At 44.8% G+C, this 13,307-nt stretch overlaps 1 protein-coding gene, 2 long non-coding RNA genes and 1 other non-coding gene across 10 annotated transcripts in view; 3 read left to right on the plus strand and 1 right to left on the minus strand.

Annotated features, from left to right (window-relative positions):
- Window positions 1–139: 139 nt before the first annotated feature.
- Window positions 140–1,995, plus strand: LOC140656631 (uncharacterized). The gene is made up of 3 exons (XR_012044128.1): window positions 140–290; window positions 682–779; window positions 1,688–1,995. It is a non-coding gene; the product is annotated as an uncharacterized lncRNA (long non-coding RNA).
- LOC140657174 (small nucleolar RNA SNORA74) lies at window positions 1,280–1,483 on the plus strand. Its single transcript, XR_012044232.1, has one exon. It is a non-coding gene; the product is annotated as a small nucleolar RNA SNORA74 (small nucleolar RNA).
- LOC140656632 (uncharacterized) lies at window positions 1,985–5,341 on the minus strand. Its single transcript, XR_012044129.1, has 3 exons — window positions 5,079–5,341; window positions 3,870–3,980; window positions 1,985–3,781 (listed from the first exon to the last, which is right to left on the minus strand). It is a non-coding gene; the product is annotated as an uncharacterized lncRNA (long non-coding RNA).
- The window catches only part of MATR3 (matrin 3), a 28,018-nt gene continuing 19,656 nt past the window's right edge, over window positions 4,946–13,307 (plus strand). Inside the window, exon 1 of one of the 7 annotated variants that reach the window (XM_072872575.1) lies at window positions 4,946–4,984. In XM_072872575.1, coding sequence (XP_072728676.1) covers window positions 4,961–4,984 — 24 coding nt within the window. In that variant the 5' untranslated portion in view covers window positions 4,946–4,960. Of the gene's footprint in view, window positions 4,985–5,587; window positions 5,702–5,727; window positions 5,871–9,400; window positions 9,556–13,307 lie in introns of those variants that run through there. The other 6 variants (XM_072872573.1, XM_072872577.1, XM_072872571.1 and 3 more) reach the window with 6 other exon arrangements.

Raw genomic sequence — 13,307 nt, forward strand, 5'->3', positions numbered from 1 at the left:
TATCGAGTTTACTTTTACCCAGCCTGCCCCGAGCCTGCCGGGCCCTGCCATCGCCACCCCACCGGCGCCGGGCCAGGCCGGGCCGGGGCCGCCCCGCCCCGAGGGGAGCGGCCGAGGCGAGCGGGGCGGCGCCTGCGGAACCACCTCGGCGGCGCGGGGGAATCCGCCCTCTCTCGGCGCCGGCCGCCATGGGTGAATGCAGCGATGCTGGGCCGGGACGGCCGCCGTGAGGTGAGGTGAGGTGAGGTGAAGACGCCGGTCCGCCTCCCCCGCTCCCCTGCCGCCATGAGGTGAGGTGAAGGCGCCGGGGCTCCCCCCGCCCCGGCCGCCGTGAGGTGAGGTGAGGGGCACCGGGGCTGGAGACCTGGGGTGTCTCACCCCTCCCCAGGGCTCTGGAAACGGAAAACGCCACGTGAAATATTCCCCCTTTTTTTAAAATTGGTATTAATGGCCGAAAGGTGGTCGTGCCCGGCGGCCCGCGCTGGCTGATAACCTGTGAGGCCTTGGGACCGGAGGGTAATGTGTTCAGGCTGTGTCGTTTAGAAGTAATTTCTCAGCCTATTATTCGGTTTGATTTTTTTTTTTCCCTTTCCGCAAGCCAGATCCCAGCTGTTTAGCTCTATTAATACAGATTTAATTAATTGAATATTTGAAGTGATGTTTCTCTTGTGCTCTCTTTAGGGCTTCCAGCTGATATGTGGCTTAAGCGTGTGTGAAAGGATCGCTGTAAATCGGAGGTGTTGGGTGGCTAAGAGCCGTCTGGAAGATACAGCCCTCAGGTAACGGGTCCTTGCCGGTGGCCTTCGTTTATGAAAGCCCTCGAATTTTGCAGGAGGTGGAAGCAGCCAAATGAGGCGTCTTCTGGAGGAGGCTGCTGCTCCAGTAGCGTGACCTGTGCCTGTGGAGAGGAGATGTAAAGGAATAACCTGCACATGAGGCACAGGGAGAGCTCAGGAGCCTTTGGAGCTACGTCTCTCGTGAAGAGACATAGCTCCATGAGCCAACAAGGGTAGATGGGCAAAAAGACTGCTTGTTCTGCTATACTGAGTAAACCAAATGGCCTCTGCTGCTTGTGAATGGGCTGTTGTGTCAGCCTCTGGCGCTCAGAGGTGGAAATAATGACCTGGTTTATCTAGTGAAGCAGGCAGTGCTTCCCGTTGCTGGAGGAAGTCCTGATGAGAGGAGGTGTTAGAAGCGAGGCCTGCATCACCAGAAGGATGTACTTTTGGGCCTCTACTTCCTTCTGTCCTTTAAAAATTCAGTGTTGAGTTCTGTTTCATCCAGCGGTAGTCAGCTACCCGTTGCTGCTCAGTGCCTGTGATAGTGTTATGCTGCTGGCAGAGAAATGTGCTGCTGAGTTGCTCCTGGCACCACCAGTGCTGTTCTAGTGCTAGATGGTGCCAGGTTTTGGCAGCACTCTGCATGCTTGAGAGTGGAGTAGCTCCTTCTCGGTGGAGTTAATCCTAGATTGGATGCAGACAATGTGCAGTCAGAAGATTTAAAAAAAAAAAATCTGTTGCAGACATTTTGTTTAATATTGCATCTTTTGTATAAAAATGAAGGTCATCTAATTAACTGGTCAGTGTTAGGGCTTGAATTCGGTGTCTTTAGAGATACTCCTGTTAACTGTCTTTGTATGTTTATTGCCTGTTAATTACAGGCAAATGGTTTGTGTGTTTTGCTGCAGGTGGGGGCTTGCTGGAGCAGCAGCAGTTGTCAGAAGAAAAGAAACAAGCTGTTGGTGCTGCTTTGAAGATCCCCATTTGAAAGAGATTGAGAAGATGGAATCTTCTGCCATTTAAATGGGACTGCTGGAGAAATACTTGTTTTCAGGACCTGGATGTAGTAACTTGAAACATCAGAGGTGGTTGGGGGCAAGGTATAACAAGAATTACATACACAATTTGTTAATTGTTAATCCTTCTCACTGCTTGTTTAAAACTATATTTTTTTAATGTGAACTCTACTTATTAAACTTATTTATATTTAAACTTGCTCATTTTGGTTTTCATTACATCATAAGGGTGTCGGGTACAGCAGGATTTGAAAGCTGTGCTGAATTCTTGCCTGTGGGAGACTGGAGAGGCAGGAATGCGGCACTGGGTGCCTGGTGCCCCTTCCTGCCACATGCACACGCTCTCCTCCATAGCCTCTGCTGCAAGGACAGATTTTTAACAGGGCTTCCTTTCCTCCAGCACTTGGAAGGAGATTAGATATTTAAAGTTTTCCATAACAGAAATAAGGTCTGGAATTCCTATTTCTGCTGCGTACATAGCCAGTACAAGTTCACAAGGTATCCTCCCTGTGCTTCAGGTTCTGACTTCAAAGAACTTTCTCATTATCTCCCTTCCCTGGGCCTGAGGAGAGGTGAAGCCCACAAAAGATGGGGGAGTTGGAAAGGGCTGCCCAATATGTAAAATACATTGAAACTGGTGGGGAGGGGAAAGATGGATTCAGACAAAGATGCTGTTTAAACTCAAAAGTGACTTAGTTGTCAGAGTAAAGGAGTCTATTGCTCTCACCGAGATGCCTGACCCATTTGGATTCAGTGCAGTCTTCTGGAGAACCCTGTGTTTGTAAAATAATCCAAACTTAGAAGTTTTTCAGGCTAAAACTTCAGTTTTTAAAAAATGTTTCAATGGTTTTCAGTCATGTTAAATTACAATATCCTGTCGTAGATGCTGCTGAAGCTACAGTGCCATCTATATACAAATTAAACTCGGAAGCATGGACATGAGACTGCTGTTGCACACCGTGCTATCTGCAGGAGGTTAACAGTGTCAAGGTATTCAGGTTGTTAGTGGCTGGAGTTCATAAATGTGAGGCTTTTGATAAAACACCAGCATGCAGCAGGTTAGTTCCTGGGTTATTGATGGTTTATGTTGAATAGGTGCTTCTGTCATGTAGTTAGTTCTGTACAAATGAATGACAGCACTGAATTTTTCTGGGCTGTCATTATTTTTAAATGTCCCTGGCACTGCTTGCTTATCTGTTAGCCCTTCTGCTGTCTGAATATCACTGATCTTCGAATATGCATTTGTTACACTCTATAAGAAATATTTGTCAAAGTATTCAATGTTATTGGGAAAAAGTTTTTTCTCAGTTGAAGTCTATGACACACACGAATATAATTTTACTGGTTCTATATGAACAAATTCTACCTGCAAAACTAATGATCAAGTTTCCAATGGATTTATGTTGTGTCCAGCAATCTTCCTCTTTCCTAGTACTCGCCCAGGAGGGGAGCGATGGGCGTCCTTATGGCTGGCTACCCACTGCCCTCAGGATGGGTGTGGGTTTCACTTCTCACTGCAAAGGCTTCCTGCCTGTCTGACTGCCAAGAAACAAGCTCACTGTGTCAGGGGACTCTGCTTCTGTACCAAGTATTTCTGAAATTGGCAAAAAATGAGGAATATGCACTCTGTCAGCCACATAAAGCATGTGCTATATGGACAATAAATACATGCTGACTGGCTTATTTCCTTGAAAAACTGTTTCCACAATAAAACTCTACTACATTCATCTCAGAGCTGAACCCAAGACTTGTAGGCCTGGTTGTGCTGTAAGAAAAAAGGCAGTAGAAAAGGATGGAGGAAGTCTCTTGGGGTAACCTCGCAGCATGCCTGCTGCTGGCAGAGGTGATTATCCCATCAGAGCACTTGGGAATGGCTGCAGAGCTCTGTGCATGCCTTACAGACCATGAGAGCTCTTGGCCCCACAACTCTCAGACAGCTGGAGAGGTAGCACTTTTTCCCCAAATCCACCAGGCTTTGTGCACATACTGGAAAAGAGAAACACAGGAATGTCATAAACATTCTCCAGTGATCTGCAAGAGTACAGGCTTAGGGAACCGGAGCTCTGTGTCTTACCGCAGCAGCTGTGTTAGCAGGGTAGCGATGGTCAGTGCTGTATGGCTCCTTCTGCAGTTCAAATGCAATCAATAAAGGTCAAAATGATTCACCTTGCCGCCAGTTTGGTGCCTTGACCGAAGGACAACAAAGGAAATTGAGAAAGAACCCATGTGGTCTCAGAGGAACAAAATACTGGCATTGAAATAAAGCCAGGGAAATGGAGCAAGACCCACTTTTGTACTCGGGAAATGCTAACGTGATTTATAATTCTGTTTATTAGCACTGTACATTTTGTAGTCTATATATGACTTTTACTGGGCAAAAGTGGCTGGATTGCTTTACATTTCATCAAGGCACTTTGCTCTGCTTTTACGGCTCTGCAGTACAGGAGCACAGAAATATTGTTAACTTAGATTTATGTGTTTGGTTTTGAGCACTTAATTGTTTTTTATCCTGAGCTTGTTAAGAGAGCTGCATTTCTTGTGATTGTTCTCTGAGCATTCATATTATTTCAACATGTATTTTGTACCAATCCCCTGTTTTTTTCAAACACCTGTGTTATTGTTTCATTGTGCTCTCCAGCCACATATGGAGAAGAAAAATCAGCCTGTGATGAATTCAAAAGCCAGACTTTTCTTTTCCCCTGCAGACTGAGTTCAGCCACACTCCCTCACCTTTGTAAAGCTGCTGGAACGTAGCAGCTTCCAAGATGATGGCGATGGAGTCTTTAGCCACAAAATTAAACTGGAAAGAAAGATATTGACTATGAAAGACTTTCAAATCATAAATAGTATTTGCCCGATTATACGAGTACTACTTTGGTCATAAAATCAACAAATTAAAGGAGCACAGGAAAAGTGAACTTTCCTCATACCATCGCAAGGTGGCAATATTGGCTGAGATTAAAAGGAAAGCCTTGCACATAAGCTGTGGGGCTTTTTTTGCCAGAATCTTCTAATGAACCTAATAGGCATCGAGAGCCCATTGTCTTAAATATTTTAGAGATGGTAACATCTTCATTCTGCTGAGGAGAGCAGTCCTTAGGCCTGAGCTGACAGAGCATGGCCACGCTGGTTGCCAGGAGGCCGGCCTAGGGAGCTGCAGGGACTATGAGTGCCTGCCCTATTACAAAGGTAACAATGCTTTGGGGGTTAGAAGAGCCAAGTGGCAGCGAGGAACCCTTATTATCTTGGGCAAATACATGGTAAAGCGCTTGGCTAGCGTTACCCGTTCCTCTGTTTCCAGTCATGGAAAGCGGGAGAAGCTGCGGCCGGGTCGGGCTCTGGCTGTGTCTGAGGAGGATTTGCCTCCGCCAGGGCTGGGGACACGTTTCTTCCTGGAGGAGCCTGGAGTTCAGCGGGCACCGACCCCGGGACTGTCCCTCCGGTTGTCACCCCGCGCCGCTCCTGCGGTGGGGGGGGAGGACGGCGGAGCTGCGCGGGCGGGAGGCGATGACACAGCTCAGGGCGGCCGCGAAGCCGCGGGCCCGAGCCCCCCCCACCCCCGCCCCCTCAGCCCGGGCCGGGGGGCGGGGACAGGCGGGCACTGCCGAGCCCCGCCCCCCGAGCGCCTTCCCATCCGCCCCCGCGGGAGCGCGCGAACAATGAGCGGGGGGCGGGCGGCGGGCCGACACCGCGCGGCGCGGCAGGACTCTCGCGAGAGCAAGGTGAGCGGCTCCCACCTCTCGCGAGACCTGGCCCGGCGGCGTTTCCGTCTCCCCACCCCTCCGGCCACATCCACACACGGCGGGGCGGGGCGGGCGGCCGTCGCCAGCCAGCGGAGCGGAGGCGAGCGGCGCGGAGGCGAGCGGCGCGGAGGCGAGCGGCGCGGCGCGGAGCGGCCACCGCCGGGCACGTGAGCGGGCGGGCAGCGGGCGGGCGTGCTCTCGCGAGCGTGGCGAGACGTGCGCGGCGCTCGCGCAGCCGCCTCCCACCCTCCGTCCCTCCCCTCCCCCGCCGCTGGTGCGACAGCGAACGGGAGGCGCTGCCGCGCTCCCTTCCCGCCGCCCCCGGCCCGCAGGTAGGAGCGGCGCTGCGGCCGCCCCCGGCCCGCCGCCATGTTGGGAACCGCTGCTCCGCGGCAGGAGGAGGGGAAGGGGGGAGGCGTCCGTTAGCGAACGGCCGCGGGGGCAGCGGGGCTGGCGCGCGGCGGCGGCAGCAGCAGCGCGCGTGCAGGAGCGGCGGGCCCGGCTCGGCCGGTGCCGCGGCCCCGACGGCTGCCCCCACGGGCCGCCCGCCGCCGCCAGCGCCCCCGCCCGCCGCCTGGCGGTACTGCGGCCGGGCCGGGCGGTGCGGCCTCCGGCGGGCCCGAACAAAGCCCTGTGGCCTGGCCCGCCGGCGCCCCGCAGCTCCCCTTGCTGCGCCGCGGCCGGCCGCTCGCCGGGAAGGGCCGGCTCTGGCGGCGGTGCGCGGCCTGCCCGGCCTGCGCCCTGCCGTCCTCCCCGCGGGGCGGGGGCGGGCCGGGCGCCCCCTCCCCTGGCCACCCCGTGGGCACTGCCCTTGCTGAGGGCAGGGAGAGGGGTTTCTTCTCGGCTGCTCGGTGTTGCGGCAGGTAAAACGTGTTTTCAGGGGTGACCCCAGCTAAAACCACGCTTCGCCCGCCGACCGAAACTTTACCGGAGCGCCCTGCTAGCGCTTCTGGTTCCAACTGAGGCCTCAGAGTCGGCATCTTTCATCCCGAGCTCCCAAAAACGTCTACTCAGAAGCTAAACAGCATGTCAGTAACGTGCGTGCCTTCTTAACGTCTCTGAAGGCCGTTAGTGTCAAAAATTGCTGGGTTTGATGTTTATCTAGCATTAAGAATTAATGAATTGAGCATTAAGAGTACTGACAGTGGAAGCATCCGCTTGACTCCTCTTTCTACTCAGTTTCACTTTCATATAATTTAGGCGGTGGTTACAAATGCTGCAGGGTTGGGTTTTTTTTCCCTCCTGTGGTGGATTAATAATGGTCTATGTTTTTTATGTACATATTTTCTTTTCAGAGTCAAAGTAATGACATAAAAAGTTCACCTATGCTGAAAATAAGCAAAAGTTAAAAAGAACTTTCTAGGGACCTGAGGAACTGCTTTGTTCTGATAAATGAAGCATTTATGCTGTAGAAAGCAAGCTGAAAAATCCCTCTTTTAAATATGCCTCTCTTTTCCTTTTCACAAAGCATACCTTTGGGGAAAAAAGTATCTGATATTGTTTTAAACAATTGAATAGTCTTTATTCTTTTTATTCAGCCAGGTTTTTTTGAACTGTTGGTGGAGTAGGTGGTCCTGACTTCCTCGAGTCAGATAAGTAGGGAGCAACTCTTGTTAAAAACTGAGTCTCTTAAAGCAGTCTGTGTAGTTTTCATGCCTCAGAAGAGGAAAAGGAAGTGTTTTCTGATACTTCTTTATAAAGAATCTGTTGATCCAGTGGTTTAATCTTCCTGAATTTTGAAGCATGTTAATATATTGAAAACTTTTATTAAAATAACGTATTTTTTCAAAATGTAGTGAAGCATATATTAACATTTTGAATGTGTTACTGAGAAATTAATGAACTTCTGGCTTGAGTTTTATCAAAAAACACACAAAATGATTCCTTACTGAATTACATGGAATAATTAAATTTGAGTGAGGATATTGGCCTTGTCCGTGTGTTTGTTCAGTGGTAACCCAATATCTGTACTTTTACGTTTTGCACTCAGTAAGGAGATGAAATCTGAACAACAAGTTCAAGAATTTTGATCGCTTCCTAATGGTTCTGGTGAGGCTTGCAATGTCATGGGCCTTCTTTGGGTGTTTGTTTTGGAGAAGCTATCTGAAGTTACTGTGTATTGAAAACTTCAGTTTCCAGTGTTTTGCCAGTATTTGCCAGTATGTTTAACACCAGTATCTAGGTGTTACATACATCCCAGCACTAAAAGATGGGAAGAATAACCATGAGATATTCCTACGTGCATCCTTAAAATGTGAATATCCGTGTTCCTAAAGGTGAAAACTAAAAACCAGTTGAGGAGGAAAGAAGAGTCAGCCTTTGAGGCTCCAAACTAAATTAAGGATCCATAGTATTATGATCCATGCAACTGAAATATGATTGCCACCTGGTTTATTCAGGACTACACTTAAATAAAAATGCTCGTTAATTTAGTGGGAAATAAAGAAGTAAGTATTGTCTACTGCCGTTCTCTGTGACTTGCACACATCTCTGCTGAGAGTTTTGGTGAATACGAAGATATTTTGTAATCTAATGCTTGACAGTGTTCTGGGTAGCTCAGCAAATCTGGGAGAGAAGCTGTTGTAAGCAAAGCTGCAAATAAATTATTTCCATTCAGTTTATTTGTTAAATGTATGAGTGTATTTTTGTAGCTTCTATGCTGCTTGCATTCTTCCTCAGTGCTCTAAGTCAACAAGTCTTGAAAACAAAAGCAAATACCTCATAATATTTCTGAACTAATTCAGTTTGCAAGTGTTTAAGTACCATATTGTGTAGTCATAACTTAAGAGAGTTTTTATTTTGAGCACTAAAACAGTCAAACAGTCCCTTGATTCTTCTCTGGAGCTAGAATACACCTCTACAACCTCATGCAAGATTTCAGCTGGGAAAGAATGCAATTTTATCCCAGCTCTGGAAATACCTGGAGGCAGACTTACATTCACTGGTTAGTCAGAAGGCTTTTTAATCACTTACCAGATCAGAATACAGAAATGTTCTGTTTTGGTTTAAAAAAAAAAAAAGTGAAATTGGTTCTCTGTTACACTGATTAACTCTCTGATATGGTCTGTCTTTGGATCACTTTATGTGTGACCTATTTATTTTTAAAAACTAATTATGTTCTGTGGTTTTTGTCATTGTTTTGGTGCCTGTGAGGCTATTCATCTCCAAGACTGATGTGAAAGAATAGTGATTGTCTCCTCGCTTTGCCAAGTGCATGAACATATGGTCATTATTGCCAGAGCTTCCAGTCCAAGATCCTACATCATTCTGCAATGACCCTGTTTTTGGCAGACCCCTTCTGTTAAACGAAGTCTTAATGGCTTCATGGAGCTTTTCGTAGGTGCTGGAACCTGTGTGCATCCATATTATTGTAGAGTTGGAGCTCTGAAGGTAGGGACAAAGAGTGGGCTTACAAGTAGTAGGAAGGAGTGCATGGAAGCCATAGAGGTAATCATGTGTTTATGGAGCGGTCAGTGCATGTGATGGCAGTTATTCTATACGTTCCTGGCTGTTTCTTTTTTCCTTTTCTAAAAATAAACATTTTTGCCTCCTCTACTCTTTCTGTACTGTTCCTTGGATGCTTTTTTCACTTCTGTTGTTTCTATAAAGGAATAAATACACTTTTTTCCATGCAATTCTTACAAAAAGAAGGATGCTTGAATTTAATAATTATATAATGTGCAGAAATAGGAAATCAGCCTCTTTTACAGTGCTCTTTTCTGCATTACAATGTTGAAAACTGTGCAAGTTCTTTTAAGATTCTTAATTGCTAAACTAGTCATTTTGATTCCCCATTTATAAATAAGTCTTTTTTCATATGTAATACTTCTCTGTTCTGAAGCAATCCTCTGTTACTGTAGGTTCAGATCTCAGATTATGATGTGCTCCTCTGATCAAGGAAGTCGCTGAGATGAAGCTGAACATAATCCTAAGAAATGAAACTCTTCCAGTTCTGCAAGGCCTGAAACAGATTGTCTAATCTGTGTACAAAAAAAGTGCATGCATTCAGTGTGCCAGGTGCTGCTTAAATTTTTGAGGTCATGACCTTTAAAGATCAGTTGAACAAGATGAGTTGTTTTCTTGCATGTGACACAGCAATATTAAATAACCACTCTGAATACTGGTACCTGAAATGGGTGATAATCTGCATTTTTTTCCTAAGGCTGCTAGACAATTCCTCCTTTGCCTTTGGAAGGACAGTGGCCTTTTCTGTATTGTCCAAGTTAAAGTAATCCTGTAGACTTCAAATATGTTCCACTTGGTCATTCAGCAGCTAGATAACATCTGCTTCTAATTTCCTTGCAAGTTCTTGTTTTTACTGTCGTAATTTCTCAGAGCAACGTGGGGAGCTGTCTGTCTAAATTTTTCACTTAAACTTCCAGATCTCTTCTGGTGATAACCTTTTTTGCCATTATGTGTTGGAGACAGTTTTGCCAAGAAGCATATTAATTCTTCCATAGCAGAACAGACTGCTGCAAAAGGGATTGCTGCACTGAGTGTAATGCATAAGGGAGAAGAAGAAAAATCTGTAGATTTTTATTCAAAGAGCAAGGATTGTGGATGTGAAACTTTGTGACTTTTTTCCCAAGGGTGTACAGTCTTCAAAAGTCTTGTGTTGTTACAAACTGAGGGTGTGTTTTCAGCTTGCAGATTATTTAATGTTTTTACCATAATTGAGTTTAGTTGATTAAATTCAATGTGTTTTGAGTAATTTTGTTTTTGAAGTGGAAGTGAAACTGACTAGAAAGTGAAAACCATTATTTTTCATTTTTGAGACTTTTCTATAAATAGTAGAAAAGGAATGGGTAAAAGATGAGTTGTTGTAAGAACAAGTTTAATATTGAAGCTATAATATCTATTCACAGGTTAAAAAACCTGAGAGTGGTAGAAGGAATAGGGAGCTAGGGAATTATTTTCAGCCTACTGATGTTCCATAAAAGGTGGTAATCTAAGGTTATAGTGTTCAGCACGATCATACATCCCAAGAATTCACTCAATTAAACTGTTTTGAGGAACAAAATTAGTATTTATGTAGAGCAAGAGTTCTATGAGTTCTATTGAAAAGAGTTTATAATCAATTTTACACAAAAAGAAAAACCTTCTATAGTGTTTGAAAGTCAGCCTCATTTTGGCCTTTATTTGGTAGCAGTGTATTCTGTAGGATTCAAATTTCTTATTTTGTTGTCTACCTTTACAGAAAACTCTTTTGCAACTTGGAGATATAAAATGTTTTTTCATTGTCTGCATTTGTCTGGAAATCTAGTAACATTTTGACTTTCAACTTATTTTAAGATTGCTTTATATTATATATTTCAAATCTTAATATGGCCAAATTTCTGTCCACAGATCTTAAAAGTGTGTGTCTGAAAGCCTGTCTATTCCCAGTATAGCTGAAATTACGTGAAGAACAATTAGCATAACACTTTCAACTCAGCTAAATCATGTCTGGATCTTCAGACAGCTTTGTTCAGTCATACTTATCTTGTTGCTGTGACTCAGTTGATGGCACACTCGCTTACAAGCTGGCATTGGTCCGTGGGAACCTGTCTCTATCAGATACTGACATGAAATCTTTCAGAAGGGATCAACGCAAGGAATGCTGTCTTAGAATAACATATTAAACCTGACCATGTGGAAGTTAAACATTCTTTGGTGGTATTTTTAGAGCTCTTCCCCCACCTTGTTTTGTTGTTGTCTTCATCTGATCTTAAAGAATGGGGATGGTTAGGAGTAGAGTACAGCAGCAATTGCAAGATGACAGTGATGTGATAAATAGTGATTTTTGAGCATAACTTGGAAACTTAGTCTTTGTAAGTACTCCACTTGAGTACCTAATTAGATGTAGGGCAGTTTACTGGCTAGCACACCAACTGCCAACGTTATATTCTGTCTTAATCATACAATTGTCTTCCTGTCCCACTTCATGCTTTTTCATAAGATTGTCCCTCTTTGTCTCTGTCTCATTCCCCTACCCCCCCCCCCCCCATCTTTCCTGGTTTTATTTTTCCCTTTGTTTCTTTCTTCTATGGGTGTTTGCAGCAGCAGCACACTATGGTTATGTAAAACCTCCATGTGTATGTGGGGTCAAAGCACGGCATGTAATCGGGTTCTTTGCAGCCCAGGTCCGCGCCAGACTGGGATGTGATAGGTTTTGTTCTCTGCTAATCTCTTCAGAGCAGCGGACAATGAGCTGACAATTGAAAATTGTGACAAGAGGATTAGTGAGCATCTGTTCAAAGAGAAAGGGTATTTTTTGAAGAGTGGAGAACTTTCCTGATTTAGTGAAAACTTGAACAGTGCAGGTCCTTGTGTTAACAGCAGGACGCACCATGTCTTTCCTGACCATGTGGTTGTCTGCTGAATCACTGTCAGGGTCTGGTTTGTAAAGCCCTCTGCAATATCTGATTTTATGAAGAACCTAGTAAGTTCAGTTTCAAACCATTCTGTAAGTGTGTGAATGAACTAGAAGGAAATTTGAATGTAAAAGTGGAAGGAGTAAGGATTAACTTGTAAAATTGTCATAAAGTACTTTGAAGATTACTGAATGTATGTAAGATAAAACATGGAATATTAGTGTTTGAACTCAAAAGAGTTGGTTTTTACAATATAGTTCTTAAATGCTTTCTATTCAGGTGTTCTTTAGTGTGGTCAGCCTGTCCTGCGTATCTCACTTAGAATTTGCCTCATCTGCGCGCTCTATATTCTTGTTCTACTGTGTTTGTCTGAAGTTTTCTGCAGCACTTTTCTGTCTTCTGCCTCAGATACTTTAACTTATTTGCATCCCCATGTTTCTCAATCTCTTATTAACCGAATGTTACACAATTAAGCTTACTTTAAGTGACTCCAGTGTATGTGAATCTTAAAAGCCTAGCTGAAATACAAGTTCAGACGTACTGATAACAGAATATGTAGCAAACTGTATAAAGCAGTTACTTTTAAGAGATGGAGCTCTGTGTGGGTTTTGTGTCCTTCATGTATCTCTCATAGAATCCATTCCTTTTCTATATAAATGCATAATTTTGTAACACGTAGCTACCAAGAAAGAAAACCTAAATGCTTTTCAACTTAAAGTAGAAAAAACTTTGAGCTATTGAAACGGCTCTGGATTGAGTAGGCAATTGGGATAGAGACATGTTCATAACCTTGACCTTTTTTCTTCTGTTTCCAGTACAAGAGAAATTGCCTTCTGCAGAACTGGCGTCTTCAAGGAAAAATCCTTGCTTTCATTTTGTCCTTTCCATTCCTCCCCAAACATACCTGTTCTCTTAGAAGCCGATTCCATCTGGAGCTATGCAATTTGTGCCCGTTTCTTTCTCAAGTGATTATGTGTTTTATGTGTGTCTAAGTGGCAGTGCTGGAGAAGCAAAACTGCTCTGCAGAGATTTGAAAGGGCTTTACTGCATCAAGGACTCAAGAACAGTGTATTCCTGGTGGAATGTTTTCATGTGTGTTGAATTGCTTTGAATTTTGTGTATCTATCCCAAGGCTGAAAGAGTATGGGGAGAAGTATTACAGTTTTTCTGCTCTGCACTAAAAAAAAATAACATTTTATGAAATATATCTGTTGCACGATAAAATATACTGTGGATATTGACACATGGGTTAGTTAAAACTTAAGTAAATGCAGTTGAACCAAATATTTAAATACAAGGTTAGTATTTTAGTGGGGCACGGGGCAGATATCTATCTCTTATGAGTATTGTTTTAGGATCTTTAACTACCACACGTGGTCATGGTATCAAAGTGTCAGACCTGAACCAAGAAGGAAG

The sequence above is a fragment of the Ciconia boyciana genome, chromosome 9 (genome assembly GCF_034638445.1).
Source record: "Ciconia boyciana chromosome 9, ASM3463844v1, whole genome shotgun sequence".
Taxonomy (NCBI): domain Eukaryota; kingdom Metazoa; phylum Chordata; class Aves; order Ciconiiformes; family Ciconiidae; genus Ciconia; species Ciconia boyciana.